Genomic DNA, 24,955 nt, shown 5'->3' with positions numbered 1-24,955 from the left:
TCTGGAATACTACAATATATTTTACCATCTCGAAGGTACTGTATAATACATTTTTATATCTTACTAGCTGTCGCCCGCGACTCCATCCGAGTGGAATGAAATTGTCACCTTTGAAACCTTCCCTAGACCTACACGAACACTTCAAGACCTAAATAAGATAAATCCGTTCAGCCGTTCTCGAGTTTAAGCGAGACTGATGGACAGCAATTGATTTTTACATATATAGTATAGTTTGCTCGCTTTCGTAGTAATATCGGGGAAATGACTTCATTATTATACTTTTACTAACATATATATTTAATTATCAAATTAATAATACAGTCCTAGTTTTATAAGCATATGCCTGAGACTCGAATAATGTGAATTACTCGATACATTTGCCCTTGTCACATTGGATGTCATTGTTCACAACGATAACGTTGGGTCGGTGATTCTATCTGGCATGGGAAAACTGCGCAAGTTTCTTACAATTTTATTGATATCCTTGTTGATATCATCATGAGTAGGACAGAGTATCCAATATTAATTGTTATAAGTTAATTGTCGTCTCTGATAGTTATGTACTCTGTATTTTGGTTGTGACCTTGGTTAAATAATAGCAGTTTTTTGAGTCAGTGTTACAGATGCAATAACAAGATATTGTGCCAATGAACCGTCTTTTCCGGTGTTACCGTAGATTATCTCGTGTTCGCACTAGTTACATGTCAATACAACTTTTATGAATGAATTATTTCTCTTATTACAATAATACGGTACTTTTCTTTATAACTTGGTATTATAAATTTAAGTCTTCGATTCTTTCTTCTTTCATTTTTGAGGCTTTCGCATGTTACTGTTTTATGAACACTCGATATAAGAACGCCGCTCTTCAATTTTGAAAAGAACAATGCACTTCTACAATGCGCGCCGTGTGCGATAGGGGTGTACCATTTTATAAATTGTATACCAATCCAAGGGTTAATATTATTTCAAAAAGTAAATCCTGTTGGATGATAAATAATTGAATCATTAAAACAATAAAACTCTATTTATTTGTTATATTTCATAAAGTTATTTTTTAATCAACATGACTTAAATTATTAAACAATCGAAGGTTGCAAAAAGAAGAAAATAAATTCACCAATGTTAAGCTATTTTTGTCAACTATCCCTTATTTAGTTGCTTTTAAATAGTGGACTATACCTTAGTTTCTCTTAAATAAAGCCGCGTGTTTGTCATTTGTACAATGCAATTTAACGCTTCTGCAAATATAAAAGGCCCGTTTGGTTACCATTTAAAAATTCTATAAAACGAATAGATCCTAAAGAATTATTCTAGCTTCAATAATATCTTTTAACAAAGAATAAAAGGACGTTTGACCACAGTCAGTTCTAATCTAAAAGAGGGCACAGACTAATCTATTTATTGACTAGCTGTCGCCCGCGATTCTGTCCGAATTAAACAAATATGTGTGCCAAATTTCATCGAGATCCATTCAGTCGTTCTGGAAATATCTTCAAACAAACATCCATATGAACATTCGCATTTATAATATTAGTAATAAGATTGAAAATATAATGAAATAATTGAAATAAAAAAATGCAATGCTTATTAATTTATTTACGTTGAGCTGTAATAATTTAATAATGCAATTAAATAAATATTATATCTTGTAGATACGAGCGAATGGAAGCAGCTGAAAAACCGACGGGCATTGAATCGTCTAGTGTAATTGCTAAAATAAATACATAGCACTGGTCACGGACATAGCAAGGCCAACAATTCTTAGATATGTATCTATCTACAATGCTGACTGCGCAACTAACAATTATAAACGTTTTATACGTATATCAAAATGTGTTGGTAAACAAGTTTATTTTTTAATTAATTTCCGTTATATCTTACTAATATAAATGCGAATGTTTGGATTAATGGATGGACGTTTGTTTAAAAGTATCTCGAAAACGATTGCATAGATCTCGTTGAAATTTGGCATAAATGTAGTACACAGTCTGGAAGAACACATGGGGTACTTTTTTAATTCCGCACGTACGGAGTCGCGGGCGACAGCTAGTTAGATATAAAAATAAAAAGTAGAAACATACTAATAATTAAAGTCAACTGTCACGTGTTTCAACTATCACTGTTTTTTTTAGAACAATGATTAAACTTTATAATTAATCCTTGTTTTTAGCGCATCAAAAATAGCGTGATAGTTTAGCATAATTATTCTTTTGTACCTCCTCTAAGATCTAAACATATGTCTGCGAATTACTAGACGACAAAAAGGAGTTAATACCAAGTTCTAAATATAATTAGGATTAGTATCTTTAGATAAAAATGTTTTTGCTCTTTTAGTTCAGAACAAGAGGAGTACATCTAGCAATGTTTTTATCTTGTAATGACTTTTCGAATAGACGAATCCTGTGGTAAAGAACTCAATACTGAAATATCCTATGTTAAAATTAATTGAATTGTTTACAAATATTTTATATGCTAAACGGAATACCAATAAAATAATAGACTTTGAAATAACTAAAATACTGTTTAGATATCTATGTATATCCATCCATCTGAATGGATGTATGGATCGATGTATCTCCAGAAATTTGGCATAGATGTGTATTGCACAGTCTGGAAGAAAACGTAGGCTTCTGACTAAGTTTTTTAATAATTCTCCACGGACGGAGTCGCGGGCGATAACTAATATAACAATAATTTCGTCAAATATTCAGTAACCTTGGTGGATAAGTGACATTGACACATTGCCCTTGAAGAGTTCGCTAACTTGCCAAAGATCACTATCTCTTTGTTATAAGCTAACTGACTGTCTGTCATTCACGTCTCAAGCAATGGGAACGACTAGGTCAGGAGACAGTGTATTTTTATCAGACACATTGTTCACTTTTATACAATACTTCTATTTATTTTTAAATCCTTACTAATATTATCGATGGATGAACTGATCTCGATGAAATTTAGTATACATATATCTGTACTACATATACTGTAGTCTGGAAGAACACATAGGCTACTTGTTATTTTTTTGTTTTAATTCCGCGCGGACGGAGTCTTTAAGAAGCTTATATTGATAAGCATTAAGCTCCTAAAAGACCTAGACTAGATCAACCTTTAGTGGCGATGGGCCGGCCATATTGCCCGCAGAATGGACGTTCGATGGGGCCGCAAAGTCCTAGAATGGCGGCCACGGACAGGTCGACGCAGCGTGGGCAGGCCTCCCGCAAGATGGACCGATGACCTGGTCAAGGTTGCGGGAGCGTCCTGGATGCAGGTGGCACAAGAACGGTCATCGTGGCGATTTTTGGGGGAGCCCTATGCCCAGCAGTGGGCGTCTCATGGCTGACACGAGGAGGAGGAGATCAACCTTTGACGACAGTCTTGATAGCAACCCTCCGCCAACCGCCAGCATGCTTACGGTTTAAAAGATCTTTATTTCCCTTATATGAATTACAATTCAATTACTTAAGGTAATTAAGGGTTTACATTACTTTAGTAATTTAGAAAGTGTATATTAGAGGAATTTTGAAAGTAGCGCTAATGATCGATAAATTGAGGAGCAAAACGTTAGCGTGGTTTGGATATGATGTGCGAAGGAATGATGAATATATAAACAAAAAAGTAAATTGAACGTGGATAGCTACAAAGCCCAAAGAAAGTATGGATGGATTGTGTGAAGAAGGATATGAGTAAGAAGGTGGTAGACTCAGATATGAAGGCTGATGGTGACGAATGCAGGAGTAGTACACACTTTGCCGACCCTGCGTAGGAATAAGGGTTGATTGATAATGATTAATTCAATATCGCAACTTTCTTACACATTGCTTCAACAGTCTTTACGAGTTGATATATTTGATCGTAAAAGAAAATAAAATAGAAATGTATAGTCATTGCTAGAAGTAGCAAGTAACAATGCTCAATGTATATTTTGTCAACATTGGAAACGTTTTCATACGCGATTGTTGATACACTTTTTTAATTGGAAAAAAGTTTAACAAGCGTGTACGTAGTTAACCTAATTACAGATGGAGACTATTTTATATTACTTCGAGTATCTAATATTTATTGTTATAATATAATTACCGTGGGTTTCGGAGACGAAAATCCCAGTATAAAGTTGTTATCTTTGTTAAACATAAGACAGAACATAAGAAGAGGTATGAGGAATTGTTTTATACAGATATTTTTAGAAACCAACGGTTAATGTTTTCAAATAGATAGTTAAAAAGTGGCTGACAACTCATGCACGAAAAAACCAATTGTTACGAAACCGACCAAAGAGAAGAGATCTCTTGTGTCGGAGGCCAAGATCCTCTTTGGGTGGATGCGCCATCGGAGTAAGCAATTAAAAAGTGACATTTATGTTTTGACCACATTATTAAGGGCAACGGGCCACCAACCGAGCCGCAACATCTGGCTAATTACCACGTTCTACATTACTAACCCAACATTAAACACATATTGAAAATCAAAATTTAAAAAAATAAACAAAAATTTGATCGAAAAAATATATATAAAAAAAATTTTTATAGTATTAAATTTCATATTTCTATTAAAACGTCTTTTATTTTTTTTATAAAAATATACTAAATTAATCTTACTAATATTATAAATTTGCCGGTTCAGATGGATGGATGGTTTGAAGGTATCTACAGACGGCTCAACGGATCTCGACTAAATCTATATATATAAAAGAAAGTCGTGTAAGATACACTATTTATAACTCAAGAACGGCTCTACCGATATGCCTGAAAATTGGTGAGGAGGTAGCATAGAGCCAGGAGATGGACATAGGATACTATTTATTCATTTTTTTTCGAATTTATGCCTTGAAGAGCTGCTTTTTATTTAACTTACTAATATTATATATGCGAATGTTTAGATATATATGATATGGATAGATGGACTACACTAGTTAAGTTTTTTACATATGCGGAAGGAGTCGCGGGCGACAGCAAGTTGGTATAAATAGAGAATATAGTCTAGAAAAACATATATAATAGGTTATTAAGTAACTAAAAATTAATAAATGCATAATCATTGTAGTATGCGTAGTATTATTAGAAATATCTCAATATAGTGTTTATTAGAAAAGGTTACATCATTGTTACTTATTGTGGTTAGCTGTAATGTCATGTACAAAAATGTTATATGCAATAGTTTCATTGTACACATAATATAATGTGTCATTTATTAATTTAGGTATTATTTTAATAATATATCGTATATATATATTTACTTACTTCTTATTCTAAGTTAATGCAAGACTAGCTGTCGCCTGCGACTGTGTCCGCACGGAACAAAAAAAAACTTATTTAGAAACCTATATAACCTCCAGACATTGTTCTATATTTATGTCAAATTTAACAAGAACCCTTGGGCTGTTTTGGAAATACCTTCAAACAAACATCCATCCAAATAGTAGCATTTATAATATTAGAAAGATTTTAGAGATATTCAAGGAAAATAACGAGTAATATTTACGTGATTAACATGTCACGTAAATATTTTGAGTTAATTTAAAATTCACAAATAATTAGAACTTTTAAAAATGTTACTATTTGTCACAATATGTTCAGTTACCTACACATGTGTAAGCAAATGTAATTCCTTCGTAATTGGAAGTAATAAAAACATTAGAGTACTAAGTCCTGATAAGAATGACGTAGCATCCAGCGCCACATGACTGGGACAAGTGAAATCATCGCGTACAACGCCATACAATTAGATTTCAATGCTATTCTGACCCTAATTCTAAGGTACATAGAGTTTAGAATCTATTTTCTTTTGTTCTTGCACTCTTTAAATCTCAAAAACACTAAGTACAAGTTTCCACTGCCAAAACATCTACACGGAAATGCTTGCTATATCTTATCATAGTAATATTATAAGTACGAATGTTGAGATGGATGGATGGTTGTTTAAATGTATCTTCAGAACGGCTCAACGGAACTTGCTGAAATTTGGCATAGATGTAAAATATCTTATGGAAGAACACAAAGGCTACTTTTCTAAGTTTTTTTTATTCTGCGCAAATGTAGTCGCGGGCGACAGCCAGTATATATATTAAATATATGACAGATGATGAATACCAAGAACACGACGAGTTTTTTTAATTGCTTTACCTCCAGGTACTGGTGTTTATATATATATATATATTATATTAAAAAAAAATACTATTGTATTATTTCCCTTTTTGTGATAGGTTAACTTCACTTCTTTCCTGGGTAGTTGAGTAGAAAGATAAGGAAGTACACTGTAGGTTTTGATTCCCTTGCGAATGTCGAAAATTTGCATACATTTACGACATAAAGGGTTGTATCTTTTGATTGTGTTGGCTTAGAAGTTTTATTTTTATACAGCAACTAGCGACCGCAGACCTGAACATTTGATATTAATTCCAGTTTGATACATTCACGCGTTTTTGAAAAAAAGGGTCTTGACAGACAGACGGACGGACAACAAAGTGATCCTATAAGGGTTCCGTTTTTTTCCTATGAGGTACGGAACCCCAAAAAATACATATAATCGACAATAATTTTACAAACTACATTACTAACTAAACTAAGTAATAAAAGATATATCGACTGTTATATGTACTTCAGTGACTATGTTAATCACAATTAAAGAAACAAAAGAATTACACCGAAACAAAAGAAAACACAAAACTAGAAACACATTGATACAAGACGACATTTAATTAACAATCTTTATAAAAGACATTAACTGTATATGTTAATTAGAATTCTGATAGGCAAACAAATTTTCGTCTTTCCAATACGTTTTACATTTAATTAACTTCGAATGAATGGAAGTACAATAACATAGAATGAACGTTTTGAAACGAAGGAGTGCATTAAAGATAAAAAAAATCCAGTTTCGTAAAAGTGTAGACGATGTATTAACATTTATTAAAGATACGAAGGTGTACGTTCAATGACATCATGATAGGCTCAAACATAGGATTGTAGGGGGAAAACTAGTTACAGTGATTGGCAGGTAGAGATGGGGCGTTCGTTATTTGCATCTGTATTCTGGTTTGTACGTTAAAAATAACGGTAACAGCATAAAAGTTTTAAAAATGAAATCTACATCCATTCTTAAAACAGTAGGACCAAAAAGGTTAATTCAATATGGTACTAAATTTATGTGTTTTATGTTTTATTTTTTTTAGCATAAAAACATTCTTTAGCGTACCCAGAACTCATAATTAAAATTTCCTTCAAATCTGACCAGAGGTTAGGGTACGCGTGGGGCACAAACAAACATTGTTTTTTTTATATTGACGTGGTAGTAGTTTCCTTTATAAGATATTATGTTTTTTGCCAATATTATACAATTTTTATGTCATAAATAGCCCGAATTATGATTTCTATGTTTACCTTTGTATTCTAGCTTAATTTAAAAAAAATATTATAGACTAAAAGTAATATATTGCGGTTTAACTGCAACCGCATTAAACCATGTTTTATTACTTCCTTGTATTGCCCGTAGATCAAGTTTACTTATAGAAAGAAATTGTAGGTCATAAGTCAACATTTAAAAATGCTTGATAAATAATTGTAAATTTATAATATTTTCCCTGACAAGTAATTAATTAAAAAACTAAGTAAACAAAAGAGAGAATTAATCGTGGGTTTCTAAAAAACTTCCCGTTTTAAAACATAAATTTCAAAGACAAAGATAACATTTTTAAACGGGGAATTTGGTTCAGAAACTCATAGTCGAGTAAAATTGAGTCAGTAATTAATAATAGTTAACTTTAGTGGACTTTGCAGTTAAGTAAATATCGAAAACAGCAGTATAGTAAAAAATTGTAATATTAAAAAATGTTTCCGTGTGAAACGTTCTCAAACATTGAAGTATCGATGCGACATCGTTGCTATATCCGTTCAAAACTGAGAATCGAACTTCGCATAAAAACTTTTGAACACTTGTGCACGTTGAGCACCGGGATGCACTATGGGGTGTACTTTAACTTTTTTTACGTACATACTCGTGTTAGCTTCCGTTTTATTGAAGTAGCGGAAGTGGGGTACTTGTTTTTTACATAGACATATGGAGCACTTTTACCTTTGCGATGAGTTTGGCGGATAACTCTGTGTATAAATATTGGGATATTCGTTATATCAAATTTTAATTAATTCCAAAAACATGTAAATTTTTAAAAACCATGATTTAATTATTTATTAACATTTTTAAAGATAAAAAATTTAAGATTTTTGAAAAGTGTAATCTGCAATATATATTTTGGATACATTTATATAAAAGGGTTTTAGATTCCATTTGCTTTGCTTGTTTATCTTAAAGATAAATATTCATAGTACGTACAAAACCTGCTCAAACCACTAGTTTTTCCTGATTTCTCTTCCGTTCCGAGGGGCATTTAAGATCTCCGCAAATGGTGACATAGAAACGTTGCCTTACAAATAAGACTTACTAACGCTTTTTACATTTAAATTTACTTTAGCTAATGATAAATAAATAACAAATATTTCAGTTAACTACTATATACCTACACTTAATTTTAAAAATAGAAGACGGTAAATACATTATTTTTTGTATATGACTAGATTACGTGTATTTGTAAGTCTGTTTTCTCTTAAATATTCTTTTCCGATCACAATTTATTGATTTTTAATATTTTTCTAATAATTCAGACATTTATAGAAGTTTAATTATGTGTACTCTAAGTGGTGGTTTCCATATTGTAGGTAAACGGTCAACTAATATGGTAAGAGTCTTGCATCTTTCTCCTTAGTTTCTTTTTAAGGGAGTCGAACCTCACTTAACTAGTCTATCCACATAATGTACTCGATGTTTGTAATTTTTCTTACTACACTATTAAAACAGCATCCGGGATTGGAAGCAATGCGGCAGGTTTCAGAATTTTATAAAATTAAATCAGCGGAAATGTTTGCTAAATTCAGTACAACATCGATAATACAGGTACCTTAAGAACTTTTTTAAGCCATTAGGCGTGCGATTTCGGCCGCAAATGCTATTTCTATAATCAATTGCCCCTCAAGTGAAAAAGGGGTTTAAGAGAATATCGCTTACTACAGTGCATGCTTTTGCTTACCTTTAAACTTATTATCAATATTTGATTGTAAATATTATAAAGAATCATTCACATTTAAATTAATATATATAGGTAAACTAACTAAAGAGTTCCAAAGTTTAGTTAAATTTTTGCAGTTAAAAATGAAGGTGTGTAGCCGGTTTTACATATACCATATACTATCATCAAAATCAATGAATTCCATAATTCCAAGCAAAGGCAACCTTATCGATATTTTCGAGACAATTCGTAGAACTTATCTACCACAAAAGATATAAAAACACTTATGATTTTCCTTATTATTCCTCTACGTACTTAAAAGAAATAATATTTTAACACGTTTAAATCTTACTTATATAAATGCGAATGTTTAGATGGATGGATGTTTCAAGATATCTACAGAATGGCTGAACGCAACTAGATGAATTTTGGCATACATGTTAAACATAGTCTGGAAGAAAACATAGACTACTTATTTTTTTTAATTCCGCGCACACGGTTAATTTTATAACCCTAGAAATCTACTGTTATGACACTTGTATAACTTTTAAATAAATTACAGGTTGCTACCTTCACGCGTTTTTAAGAAAAATTGTCTACACAGACGGATAAGAAAGTGATCCTATAAGGGTTCCGTCTTTTTTTTCAAGGTACGGAACTTTAAAAACAGTAGAAACCCACACTAAGATTATTTTTACATTAGGTTTATTCTGTTATCATTTATTGGACTTTTTCGTCAGGTGTATTTCTACATAACCCGGACGCCACTTCAAAACAATAATGATTTAAACAGAACAATTGTGTTTATTTTACAACATTGTTTAATAACTGTAACAAAGTGATACCGTAATAGATAAACATATGGCAGAATGTTGTCCCATCCCGTATCTGTTACCAAATGAAGCATGCAGTTTTGTCAGTTTATAATCTGACTAGGCATATTAAAAGCCGTCAGCATTTAGCACCTGAATTACAAGAGTTTAAGTCTATGAAACTATTTTAAGCAAATTAAACCCATCTTTATTTCTTAACCTCTCTCTTCTTTCTCTTAAACTTAGTAAAGAACGCTAAATATTAGTCCAAATTTTAGCGCTTTGAATCTGTTGAATTTAAAAGTGTACTAAATGTACAGAAATTATGTCTGAAATTGTGACTAAATTCATTTTATAATTTTCTTTATATGTTTACGTACAAACTAACTTTGACTATTGATCGGTGACATAGACCACAAACAATATATAGGTATGAGATTGCAACGTCGAAGTGACGACGTGACGCTGCAATGACGTGATCTTCCCACGACGGAGCAGAATTTCACCCGGTTTTTAAAAGGTTAATCAATTTAAGATTAATCTTAAGTTAAACTAATACTAACTTAACATCGCGATCAATCTGCCAAAGGTCATAGTCAAATATTTGTCATGTCTTTCAGAAATCAGTTATATTTTTTAAGTTGCATGGTGTAGTCAAAGAAATAAATTCGCTTCCCACTTAGGATAAGCCTTAAGAGCTATAACTGAATACTTTTATATGTTGCTATGACATGTTTTCGACGTAATTACATTGCAAGGAAATAAAAGTGTACAATAAATATAAGCACAATAAAATCGGAATATAATCTTAGCCCGTCAACTTATTGTTGGCTAGCATTTAACACTTAATAATACAAAAGAATTATTGTCACGTGAAAGTAACACTAGTCTTTTGTTTTTGTTAAGTCACTTTAAGACGATTATAAACAAAAAAATAAACTAGGAAGCAATTAATTTTTAATAATCATAAATCACGCTATTATCTAAAAAAATATTGGCTTTATAACATTTTTTACATAAGTTTTTGCTGCTGTTATTTTTGTGAAAAAACGCAAAATTTTAATGCGTTGGACTCAAACATTTATTATAGCGCTCAGCTTTATTTCAGTATGTCGACAACTTCTTAAGATACTTAAAAATAGTATGCATTATTACAAATTATTATCAAGGAGAACTTACAAGGGAAAAGTAGCCCAGGAAGGTAAACATCTTGGCTAAAAAATTTGCGGCAAAAGTACAACAAAAACACACGTTCTATATTTCGAGTTGCTATGTCCAGAGTTTAAGTTGCTATGATCGTCAATCTGCGTTAAATGAAAAGAAGAAGAGTATGTCCTATCAATCTCATAGTATCACCAGAATTTGTACATAAAGCAGTGACGTATCGTGAGATTATTTTTTGTACTACTATACTAACCATGCTCTGTTAAACGTATTAACAGGCTTTATAATAAAACATCGGCTAAGCACGGCGATGTTAGCGGGACAAGCCGAATTTTAACAGTTACGGGTTATAAGGCATTAATATCTTATTCGTATAACGACCGAGAGTAGACCGACTGGTTCCGAGAACACATTTCGTGCACTTCGATGGAATACTTGAAATATTCTTCTTGCAATTAAACGCTCCTCCACGCTTACATCCTTCGTGGGACCACATTATTACGAAGCAAATAAAAACATATCTCTACATATATTTCAATAACTATTGTTCTGTAAAATATAATTATAATGAGTTATTCAATCATTTATAGTCACATCGTTATTTAAATATTTTAACACGAAACATTTTTTTTTTACAGATGATTTTTTATTTTGAGTAAAAAGATTTTTTACATTTAAAAAGATTCTAAAAACTTCTATCACACTTTCTTGAGCGATTGTTATATGATGTTTTTAAAACTTAAAAGTCAACTTGGACTTTAAACTAACGTGAATAAGTTTGAAAATTCCATACAGGATGCAATTTTACTGCATCCAACATGTAGTTTTGTAAACGTGTTCAAGTAGATTAATAAATAATACGTGAAATAAAAAAAGGTTAAGTAAAATTAATCCTTCATTTAAGTTAACTATAAGCACAAGCCGCGCTTATTTAAGTTAAAGGCTTACCTCTCTCCTGAAACTCTGCAAAGCAGCCTAACGCCAGCAGCGACACGATGATAGCCTCTTTCCACATTATTCCACAGTCACACATAAACGCAAGCAAACATGCTAACAAATGTCACAGTTTGACAAACACATCAGGTCCCGTAATACACTGAAATAAAAACTTTCCAAGCACACGTCTTTCCGGTTCGCAAGCGCAGCTTGTATGGCCACTGACAACGGTTTGACTGGAAGGCGCGTACGCACAGCGAAGGCCCGAGCTCATAGATTACTCATCGTAGATCCGACAATTAATACTAACACTACACTTAACCGACACACACTACATTTATACCACTTCATAAACGTATATAAACATTACTAAATGTATAAATAATAGAATTCATATTAAATCTGTCTAGTCGACCTAACTCTAACCCTAGCATAGTACAATGACTGCTAATCATTTTTCTAGTCAATAATTCAAGAACTACATTTACTCTTTTGTTTATACATTGGCGTAATAAAGTGTGATTTTCAAATGCTTGTAATTTTATAAGGTAAATTGTATAAATAATATTAAAATCCCGGAACTATTATTAAGGTTAAATAATATATCTAGGGAAGAATCTGTACAAAACGATTTAAAATGTTGTAGGCATTAAGTAGCCTAATAAGTTAATCTTTGACGACACAGTAGCGGTTCTCTGAGGCTATATCGTCATAGAGCGGCAGAGACGCAGGTAAGCCTCCGGGGGGCGAAGCCCGTGGCCGCGGGGGGTGGGGGTTCTTAATGCACTTGCGTCTCAAGCGGGATGAAAGGAGACATTCATTCACGCGTTTGACGCCCAGCTTTCGATCTTTTGTATATGTCGCCGGCAAAACGTGCTTCCGCTCATTTCTAAAATTCCTAGGCAAATCATAGACTCGGGTTATTGCATATTGAAAGAATTAATTCATAAAATAACGTACATTTCATTGATAGTTGCACTGCTTTATTGGCTGCAATGATAATCACACTTAAAAACATCTTTAAATAGAAACGAAAATAATCGAAATATCGCACATCAATTTAAAAATCTTTCATTCGTTCGTCGATTGTTTGCTGTGCAATTTGCAATGTATTTACAATTAGCCTAGGTAATTTACAAATGGGCGAATTACAGAATTTATCGGTAACAGATCTTTTGTATAGATCTCTCACAGGACAAAGCTTTGAACTATTTCATCCCACACAGTGACGTATATTATTATTGTAGAGGTTTCGTTTTACACCCTTGTGCGCAGCTATCGTCTTACATGCTTGTATGAAGAAACTTTTAAATTGTGAGCTTGTTTTTAATTCCATTATTCATTATAATTAACACATTAATATTAATAAACCTTTACTTACTCATCAGAATAAGCTATAAATATAGATAATGGATCTTACTAGACTTCGCTATATGGAAGTCCGTACTGTCTGCCTAACCCACGGGGTTACGGGCATGAGTTATTTTGTAGTTGTCTGTGTATATTTTATTTTTTACTAATATTGTAAATGGAATGTCTAGATTTTATATATTTTTTAAATTTTGTTTGAATCTATCTCCAAAACGGCTTAATGGATCACACTGAAATTTGGCATAGATGTAGAACATAGTCTGGAACAACATGGGATACTTATTAAGTTTTTTTAAATTCCAAGCGGAAGGAGGGATGCGCGACAGCTAGTCTGCAATATTAATTGTATCTCCAGTATATATAAAATGTCGTATCCTTTCCCCTTTTTTCAACGAACATAATTAAATATTTGTATTACTAAACTGCTCTGAATTATTCTTCTATAAAATTATTAACAAATTGTTAGTTAAATTAACATACAACATTTATCAATGCGTGCAAAAACACATTTTATCACGTCAGAATCTTAGAAGTTATAGGTATAAAATCACATAAAATGCTTATCATCCTCAAATATAAGACAATTTATTTCGCTGATCATAAATACTTTGGAGTGTCGGTGGCTCTGGGGTCAAGCACTTGACGTGCACTTCTTGCGGTGAAGGAAAGTCAACCAACCCGCACTTGGCCAGCGTGGTTGACTATGGCCTAATCACCCTTAAGTTAGGGTAGGCACCGAGCCCCTCGGTGGAGACGTATAGTGAGCTGATGATGATGAAATACTTTGGAGTAACAGCTGAATCTAATAAGTGATCGAAATAGTTCAAATATAAAATTGCTTATCTAAATAATTACCAATTTTCGTTTTCCTTTTTAACGGTTATAGAGTAATTAATTCGTTTATTCTTAGGGACAATTATTAAAATGTCGCCTGAAAGATTCATTATTAATTTATCGATTACTTACTGTAGCCCGCGACTCTGTCCGCGGGGAATTAAAAAAATAATTAGTAGTCTTTTTGTTCTTCCAGACTATGTTCAACATCTGTGCCGAATTTCAGCGAGATACATGCAGTCATTGTGGAGATACCTTCAAACATCCATCCATCTAAACATTTGCATTTATGATATTAGTAAGATTAAACTTACTTATTTTATTCGTAATAATTTCTGGCGATAGCATGTCAAAGTTAATACAAAGGTTTGAAAATATTAATAGCAAGTCAGCTATTTCTCGGTTTTGAGTCTTATCAGATGGAACGTTTAGATATGCGCTTGGTAGCATCAACCTTTATGCGATTGGGGTCAACACAGTCTCTTATGCAGTTAAATGGAAAACGGCTTAACGGATCTCGATGAAATGTGGCATAGATGTAGAGCATAAATAAGAATTAGACTACAATATTTATTTAAATTTCGCGCTGATGGTGTCGTAGGCGACAGCTAGTTTATTATGTCCTGTTAAATAAAATGTAAAATGGCAACAGCGCCATCTTGCGTAATAAAGTGAAACCTTGCGATAATCTCAAACTCCAATTGAGAAGTAGTTTATTAGAACGCTACTAGATGGCGCTTCTAGGATAACACAATATAGTGTTTCAATGGATAATTCTCCCTACGTTCGAGTTGCACCCCCTCAGCCTTTGTTCGGCCTGGCGGTTGTCATGGCAACCTACCCTACAATACAAAGATGTTTTTGCCGGCACGTTGCTAAGAACATTTTCATAGTATTCAGGCAAACTAGGTTAAAACCACCAATAATTGCCCTCATAAAACATTTATTACTTACTTATCTATACATATTAATCAAATTCTGCTCTGTAGTGTTTGTATACAATATCAAAAAAGGTATGTTTCGTACACACGATGTATTTGCGTATCTGATAACGAAATAGCAATTATTTCAATTCTTGACTGTCTGTTTTGTTTAGTGTTGAACATCTAGATTGATTTAGACAAGACTTGAACAGGAAGGTAGGTGAGGCAAGCATATTGTAGTCTGCTTTTTTAAAATTCTGTGCAGTCTAAGTCGCGGGCGACCGTTAGTGTCCTATATAAAGAAAACCTATGGTTATCCTTAATGTGGGTCTACTGCAGCGTCTTTAATGACGAATTGAGATACGTAATTGCTATCTTACTGCTAAATACGAATGTTTGTATGGATGTTAGAAGGTATCTCCGGAACGGCTCAACGGATCTTAATATTTGAGACATTGAACATAGTCCGGAAGAACACATAGGGTACTTATTAAGTTATTTTTTAATATCGCGCGGACGGAGCCGTGAGCGACAGTTAGTAGTATTATAAATTCACTCACATTACTTAACATTAATTATATGAATGTTGATATTCGGAATGAAAATGCTTACTGACGATTGACACGTAATCATATAGCGGGAAGATATCGTCTACGCAGTGTACTGACTCATCCAACAGTTACGAGCTAAAATAAACACTTTTATAAAATGTTTCGTGGAAATATCAGCTATTTTAAACTGCGTGGGGAACTGGTACGTTACAGGTTTAAAAAAAATGAAACTCGCAATCTTAAGCATATTTTAATTTACGTCATTTTAATCTTATTTTCATAAATGAGAAAGTGTAGATGTTATTACGTATCTCTAGAACTTCTAATTGTATCTCTCTGAAATTTTGACAAACAGGCTGCTAAGTTTTTTTTTTAATTCCTCGAGGACAGAGACACGGCCGACTAGTTCCATATAATAATTTTTATTGCAGCATCTTCCATATTCTTACTATAGCCTTTAAGCTGCTGGTGTGTCTCGCATCAATCCTGAAACAAAACATATACACGTTACATCTCTTTGTCTAAGAGAATATGGGGGACTTTATGTCATAATACATGTTTCACTACAGTCAAAACCCAATCGTATACAGCGAATTAACGAAATGTACTCTGCTAACAAGATAGAGCTTTAAAAGCTTTGAATACGGATGTGATAAATTAAAAAACCAAATTGTAAGTAGTTTGTATCAGCTCTAGAGCCTTTCTACCTATGGTACGACGGGAATCATAACTTTTCGCTGAGGAAGGTATTCAATACTATGAAAATGTTTATATTTTCTAGTTTCTAATAAAAATAATTTACGATTTTTTTTTATAACAGAAGGGAGCAAACGAGCAGCGGGAACACCGAGGTGTTCAACGACGACCATGGACATCAGCAATACCAGAGCAACCGCAGATGCGTTGCCGAAATGAATATCTTAACTCTAGAAAAATAATAGTTATACTGGCAAGGCCGGTGTCAGCCGCTTACGTGGATATTGCGAAACTTTGTTCGGATGTGGAACGGTCTAAATATAAGCCGACCAAGTTGCGCAGGCGCCGTGCCCTATAGTTCTCACTTCTTATCTCCTGTATACAGAAATTGTCATCAATGTAACAATAAATAATCCCTTAGTAATCAAACTTACGAATAAAATTATAAACACAACTAGACATTTTAATAAGACCGTTTAATATAACATTAGTTGTGATTTGGTTTCGAATTAACGATTGATTTTAATAATTGTTTTGTGTTACACTTCTAAGTCTTTATAAGAAAATATGCCATCTCTTTCATTCTCTTTGACAAAAAAGAGATAGTCATACACTTTTGTACAGATTTAACTCGGTCGTGTTAACTCACAGTAGAACAGTATGTGAAGTTGTTGAGTGCAAACATTTATCACCTCCTATTTTGTCACCTTATCTAGAGACAAAATTCCTTAATTCTAGAATTTTATTTACCATTTAAAACTTGGTATTTGTATGTTAAAACAACAATATTTACTACGTTATTTAAGTAGTAAAGAATAAATAAGATAAAAGAATATTGAATGTTTATTCAATCATTCCAGAAATAATTGGTTACTCTGTTATTCATATAAAACTAACCAGTTTAATTCTTTGTTAATTCATGGTAATGAGCAATATGCGCTTAGGATTCAATAGTTCACGATGTGTTATTTTAAACGTTCAGTAAACAGGTAAGTTGAACTATTTCGGTCCATGTAACACATTACAAACCGATCAGCAAGGTCGGCCTGAGTTATACCTGCACGTTTACTGTGAAACTAAAACTTTATATCGTGCATTAAAATACGTCGACTACACCTAAGCTCGTAAGTACACTTTGGTACTATAGGTAAACTAAAATGTAACTAATATCGATGAAATGTTTCTATAATTCAACTGTATAAAAGAATCAAATTATTGTTATTATTTAATCCAATAATGGAACTATTAGTCCCGGTTTTCTCGCCAACTTATATCCCTGTCAGGTCTTAGATGACCCTTGCTTTTAATAGTAGACAAAGACGTAGACGTAATCTTGTGCTGTCTGTTACCTAATACAATTTTCTCAAATAATCGGGATCCGTATAATTGGAGTAAGTTTATTGTATACTAGTTGTCGCTCGCGACTGTTCTTGCGGAATTGAAATTAATTTAGCATAGATGTAGAACACGTAAGCTACTAATGTGTTCTAAATTTCACTAAGATTCGTGCAGCCTTTCTGGAGATACCTTTATACATCCATCTAAACATTCGCATTTATATTATTAGTAAGATTTTATTATAGAATATACAATGATAAACGAACATACCGTCATATTAATATTCACGTGAAACTAACGAATAGGTAAACACGAGTCATTCTGCAACAAACTCTGTGACTCATACCGGCTGCTTCATTTCATACTGCCCTGGCTGTTCCAAACTCGAACGTGCTAGATGAAATTAATATAAACTTGCATATTCATCTCTTATACCCACGCACATGATCTTTGTCAAATGTCCAACTGTGACACTTGTGAGTCTTCCTCTTTCGACATAAGACCTAAATCATTTTCTTCGTAGTGCGTTTTACTCTAAGAAAACAAATCGTGTCCTTTTTTCGCATTAGCACATATTCATTGGTAGATTTCCACTGCCTGTACCAAAAATACATATACATATGTTATCTTTGTTCTTTCAAAGGTAATGAGAAGGACAACAATATGACTTTGTATAGTTGTTCCTTTATAGAGCCTTATTAGTAAAGGTTTTAGGTTACCAGAACCCTGGGCGAGAATTCTATGTGTCTTTTGTTATACCATGTCTTTGCGGGGTCAACAGGGTTATGATTGACTGTGTAATTAGAAGACTAGTTTTAACATTGGTAGAGCCCGTTTTAACATCTTCGCACAAATTGACCCGGTCCGCCCGGTGTAATGCCACGACCACACAGAAGACAGGCGTGAAGTGGAAGCAATTCCGCATTTCGTCTGATAAGTGTGCGTCCCGGAGGCTTAATTTAGTCCTCTTTCCCTTCCTACCCTTTTTCTTATAAGGTAAGAATGGGAAGTGGACTTTCCGGATGAGAGGATGCATCAAAATGTTTTCTTTCTGCTCTCCTCCGTCGATTAAAAGTAGACAACGCATATGCAATTTCGTATGTCTATGGGCAACGGTCACTTTCAGCGATTTCAGATGGCCGCTCACTTATTTGCCACCTTATGATATAAAAAAAAACTTGTAGTAGAATGTAGTTTTACAAAGTCAAATTTCTCATAAAATATGACTTACAATTAACTTGGTTCTCGATAAACAATTTTATAGATGATAATTAAATAAAAGAAAACTACATGAGTAGCCGTCGCCGTGGTATAACCGACATTCCGACGCAGGCAGAAATAGTCTTGCGTAGGCGTTGCCAAACACCTTTACCTACCGACATTATTTAGAAATGTGGAAACGAGCCGGGAACTATGATACTGACGCCTGGGCGAGCTTAAGCCACAGATAAGAAATAAAAACTCATCATCTTACTATTTTTACTAATATATAGATGCGAATGTTTAGATGCATGGATGGATGTTTGTTTGAAGGTATCTTCAGAACGGCTGAACAGATCTCGAAGAAATTTGACATACATATAGAACATAGCTGGAAGAACATGTAGGCTACTAATTATGTTTTTTTTATTCCGCGCGGTCGAAGTCGCATGCGACAGCTGGTTTAGTTAAAATTATCAACAACATTCTTGGTGTACTGCAGCTGTCTTGTTCCGTTTTGTACTATAGTAGGTTTTACATATTTTCTCACAGAACTAATCATGAATGCCTCACTCACCGGGCCAGATAAGTCTTACGCATTATAGTGTGCATATAATACACTCATACGAGATTTCCGTAGAACCTATTATAATAATTTCCCGAAAATTCAGTAAAGATCTTTGAAAATGCAAATTGAATCTGAATCTTGGTTCACTTTAGCTATTTTTAGTTTTAAAGCTTCGCATGGAATAATGATGGCAAAGTTACGTTAATTTTGTTAAGGTTAATAGCTAATGAAATTCATTTGATGACAGATTTAAAGTAGATTAGATAACCCAATAACCTTTCATAGAATCTTTCGTTCGAATGTCGTCAAAAGCCTAAAATATTTTTAGTTATTTTTTGGCGCCACCGCCCATCAGTATGCCAACTACATTGTTACATGAAATATACAGGTGGTTAAAAATTTATAAAATTTTTAGCTACGTAGACAATTAAAAAAATTGTATAGGAAACTGTTCGATTAGTATTATAAGAATTATAAATCTTTAAACACCCTTTCATTATGGATATTAGAATGGAATATTTCTTAAAACTTTCATTGATTAAGTGGACACCCTGTATAACGAAATATACAAAATTGTCTCGAGGTAACGAACGTATACTCGAGGCTGTCCAAGCTTTATTCTTTTTAACCGACTTCAAAAAGAAGTAGGTTCTCAATTCGTTTGTATGTTTCTTTTGTTCGTAAATTTTCCTTTCCAGTTATGATTATCACCTAACAAAAATCAAGAACGAATATTCTCGTACAAAGTGTTTGATAAATTTAAAACTTCTGACTCAGTTGAAATCAGAGCGTAGTCGTTTGTTTATTTGTTAGCTATTAATAAATGAGGTGATAAATATTTTGAGTTCCTGCAACGTTTTCGGGATTTTAGAGTAGTCAACGGTCGATGGAGCCAAAATATCTTTATAAGCCAGTCTTAATTAACGTAAAGGTTGACGTCTTAATTAACGTAAAGGTTAACGGTTGACGCACAGTAGGAAGCCCTTGCACAAAACAGGAAGATGATTTGGTTAAGGTGTAGATAACAGAACTACGTGACGATCCCTTATCTACGTCTATCATTGGTCGACGTCACCCTGACGAAGAAGAGAAATGTAATAATGTAACACTAAATACCTTCACCACAATAATCTTAAGAAATGAACTTGTAACTGTAGATATATGTTGTAATGTGAATGGATATTTTAGTCGTAGTATCCATCGAACAGTCGCGAGGAACATTGGATAAGAAACGAGATGCATGCGCCAGTGACAAGTAAGCCATTAATATTTGTGCGATCCTAATATGTGGGGCATGTTATTATATGACACGGAGCGAATTACGAACAGCATTATTATATCAGACAAGCTGAAGCCCGCATACGTTGCGATGCCAAATTAAAATCAGAAGTATAAGTAATCAAAAGATTGGCATCGTAAGTTTTAATTTTTAATCCATAGACCTTCTCTAACGTGTTCAGAACGTCGTGCTTAATTGAAATTTGTCAGTTATGGGAATGCTAAGGGGACAAGTATATAAACATTTAATTTATGTAGATGATTATGAAAGCATTTGCCGAAACATCTATCTATTTTCACAATGTCTTTAATTTATTCAAACTCGTACCAAGCAAATGTTTAAACATGCTTTAATATTTAAGATAATTCAATAGATTTATTTGTTAAATGATTGACAGGATGTTCTATAACGAGAAGATGAATTTATCAGTCTTGACTTATCCATAGACAGATTGACATCTTTTAATATATGTACGTTTTTCGGAAAAGAAAGGGAAAGAAGCAAAAAGGAAGGTAATAATATAAATAGGTAGTGTTAGGAAGAAAATCCGAAAATATGGCAGAATACTGACCCTATACTAGCCTTACTAAAATGTCGACGTTTATGTCCCTTCACTATTCATTCTGACACTGGACTGTGTAACGAAAGCACGTCATTCATGCCAAAGGATTCTTACTTATTATATCTAAAAGTAGGAACTACCTCCTCCATTAATCGTATGCTTTATGTTAATATTTTAATACAGTTAATTGCATTCAAGTACTTAGGCATATATTTCCCTATCGCGGCTACTCCATTCGCAGACCATAAAAATGTATTTTGATCTTTATGTTCCGAAACGGTAATAAAGGAGTCACCGCGTTCGCTGCCAACAATCCGGCTTATTAATGTGACGTAAAAATACCAACGATATAATATAAAAATTTACGTGTTGGTATTTTAATTGTAGCATTTTCCACTGGTTACTATTAATTTAATAGATTTTTCACTACTGGCAACAAAGGAATTAAATTTGTATAATGTTTTGATTCTATATTACGTTACTTTACTATGGTAAGGCTAAACTGATATATAAACACGGCTAAACACTCACGTATATACGTCCGGTGGTGGCACCGACTAGTTTCGAGCCCATCGGGGGCCCTTCATTAAATTATTCAAACTTTCGTGAGACATTATACTAAACTGATATATAAACACGGCTAAACACTCACGTATATACGTCCGGTGGCGGCACCGAATAGTTTCGAGCCCATCGGGGGCCCTTCGGGGGGATCGTATATAAGTGAGTGTTTAGCCGTGTTTATATATCAGTTTAGTATAATGTCTCACGAACGTTTGAATAATTTATGGTAAGGCTATTGTGTATTTACTAATAAAACTAAAAAATATATTATGTCTTCTTTAGGGTCATGATGACGTAGTGAAACTTCAAACATTTTGTTAACATACAAACAAAAAGGGACACTTTAAAAATGTTGATATGTGTAGTTATTTCCACGCGTTAAAAATGTGCGCATTGTAAATAACCTCGTGTCTGAATGTATCGATGCGTAATAAATTTGCTCGCAATTAAAATTGAATCATCATTTTCGAGAAATTTATCTTTTATTATAAATGTCACATTTATCTATATGGTTAGTCGATAATTTTTCAGATTAATTAAATGACTTTACAATGTTTTTTATGCTACGTGATTTAGTTTTAACCAATCGTCAGCATGATTGAAGACCCGTCTCCCTAAACATAGGTAAAGATTTTTCGAGGTCACAATCGCCACTAATTTTATCTCATAATGTCAGGAGATCAAAACCCATTCAACCCTTACGAACTTTAAGAATGTCATCGATCGAAAATATTTTCAAAAAATATTTTAACAATGCGTAAATAAAATAGCAAAGGAATTGGCAAGCAACGCGGGAGGCGTATTGTAATATCATAATTGTGTGCCATTTCGTCGTCGAATTAATTTGAGCTTTCGTGGCTGTTGACTCACCCATGCTGGTGCGGAGGGGAGGGGACACACGGAAAGCATTCGGCCCACTTCGCCCAGGTACGAATATAACTGAATATTTTCCACCTGCGCTTATGAAAATCGGGACACTGGACAGACGCGCACGATATTTATCACGTTTTGTAAACATTCATTAAATATTTCTTGATTTCATGACGAAAACTACTAATTAAACTAAGTGAGTGGGGTTTTTCATAAGTAGAATGTATGGTAATTCCATTGTGACCTGCATAAAGATTGAACTGATTCAGTAATATTCACATCCCTTTAGGGCCTTGCGAATATGTAATATAATACAACCGTCATAGATTAGGAAGGGAGACCTTCTCCCTTCCCCCAACAGGTTCAAGTCATGCAGTATTTTGTACCTTGGCTGATATGGGTAGATTAGTACAGTGGAAATAGTATGGAGATGATAATGCACCTAAGTAAATGTATAAGTTCTCAAGGTTATCAGCGTTTAGAGCTAGAAGCAAAAAACCCAAAGCAGAGACGTGAAGAAATTTTCTGATCCAGCCGCATCTCAGTATTTCAAATGATGATGATGACAAATTCTCAACTAATTATTTGAATTTTCTCAAACATCTGTAAGTATACATTGCAGAACATTTCTACCGCAGTGTACATTCATCGCACTGAAATAGAGTGATGATAAATTATGAATTCACTTGATACAAGACGTCGCTAGAATATCTCGACATTTGCAATCAACATACCTATTAGGCGAACAAATTGACATGCGATGCGTTTCTATATAGATAAACTAGCGGACCCGACAGACGTTGTCCTGTCTACACGTCTTTAAATACGAATATTATTTAAAATGAGACACTGCGATGTTAGCGCCTTCTGTCGGATCCAATGTAAAACATTACAAAATCAACAACTACTAATAAATTAAAAATTAATTAAAAAAACATTGTCCAGCGGACAAAATTGTGAATCTAAACCATTCCCAGATTCCCTTGAACACACACAAATAATTTCATCAAAATCGGTACAGTCGTTTGAGAGAAGTTCAGTGACATACACACTCACAGAAGAATTATATATAAAGATATAATAACTCTATCTTTTTTGTACAAAGATTTGTAAATAATAATTATAAATTAATGTCTTATTTTGGACTGTCTTTTTGTGTAAAAAAATCTATTAAGAATAGTTAAATTGACGCAGAAGTTGTATGCAAATTGCTTATCCATTTAATTCTTAAGATTAGTAACTAACTTTATTCCCTAAAGAGGCACTATTTTTTAGATATAAATGTTATTAAAATGTAAGTAAAAAATTGGTATAGCATAAAACATAGGTTCTAGAATTCTCACTCACATAAGGAGCTTTATTCATCTTGTTAAACTTTTGATTCGATAATACATTTTAATTCGGAAATACCCTGTTTTTTTTAATTCGCCAAACTATACTTGTAAGTATAATTTCTATACTTCTGTTTATTACATTTATCCATCAATAGTGCGATCCATTAAGTTCAAATAAGTCTAACACAGAAATGAGAACGGTTAACCAGAGATAAAGGTTTGGATGTGTTGACAATGAAATTAATTTATTTTAAAATAATTTATTTACATAATTTTATTATGAAAACTGTAGTTTTAATCTAAAAACATAATATTAACCGAAGCATTATTTTTCTTTTTAGTTCCCACTTTGTAATTTAATTTTTTTTATGCCATTATATTTATTTTTTACTACAAATAATCAGAGTTTAGCGAAACTAAAAGAAAAATGTTTGATGAAAGTGATTAAGAAAGCTGCTTGCTCTTGTCACACATTAGTGAGAAAGAAAAAAATGTACTTGACAAAATTTATGTACGCTACAATTGTCACGCCGAATATTTTACATCTATAGTTTATAAATCTGTTATTATATTGTAATTGCTAACTGATCTTTGAAGGGTTTTGCCAATTTTTTGGGCAAAACAAATAATGTAGAAAGGCGACGGCGTTAAGGCGGGCGTGTCTATAAAAGGCTGAGAGGGGGGTGCGCGGGGGTGGTAACACGATCCCTGAGCTCCAGCCGGTCGGCCGCCCTGGAGCGCAGCGGCGGGCGGGCGGCATACGGGCGGCGGGTGCTAGGCAGGCGGGGCGCGGGCGGGGTGCGGCGTGCGGGCGGGAGCGGCTGCTGCGCGCGCGCTTCCCGCTCGCGCTCTCACTAGTCGAACGGTGCCCGACCGGTAACGTAGCGCCGACTGC

The 24,955-nt window shown here is 33.6% G+C and overlaps 1 protein-coding gene across 1 annotated transcript in view; it reads right to left on the bottom strand.

Moving 5' to 3' along the window:
- The window catches only part of Egfr (epidermal growth factor receptor), an 81,159-nt gene extending 68,974 nt beyond the window's left edge, over nt 1-12,185 (bottom strand). Inside the window, exon 1 of the mRNA XM_013323806.1 lies at nt 11,983-12,185. Within this exon, the coding sequence (XP_013179260.1) occupies nt 11,983-12,067 (85 nt within the window). The 5' untranslated portion in view covers nt 12,068-12,185. The remainder of the gene's footprint in view (nt 1-11,982) is intronic.
- Between the last annotated feature and the right edge of the window lie 12,770 nt (nt 12,186-24,955).

Source organism: Papilio xuthus, unplaced genomic scaffold (genome assembly GCF_000836235.2).
Source record: "Papilio xuthus unplaced genomic scaffold, Pxut_1.1 DF825017.1, whole genome shotgun sequence".
In the NCBI taxonomy this organism is placed as follows: Eukaryota; Metazoa; Arthropoda; class Insecta; order Lepidoptera; family Papilionidae; genus Papilio; species Papilio xuthus.
The sequence above is the reverse complement of the archived record's forward strand: the minus strand, read 5'-3'. Positions and strand labels throughout refer to the sequence as shown.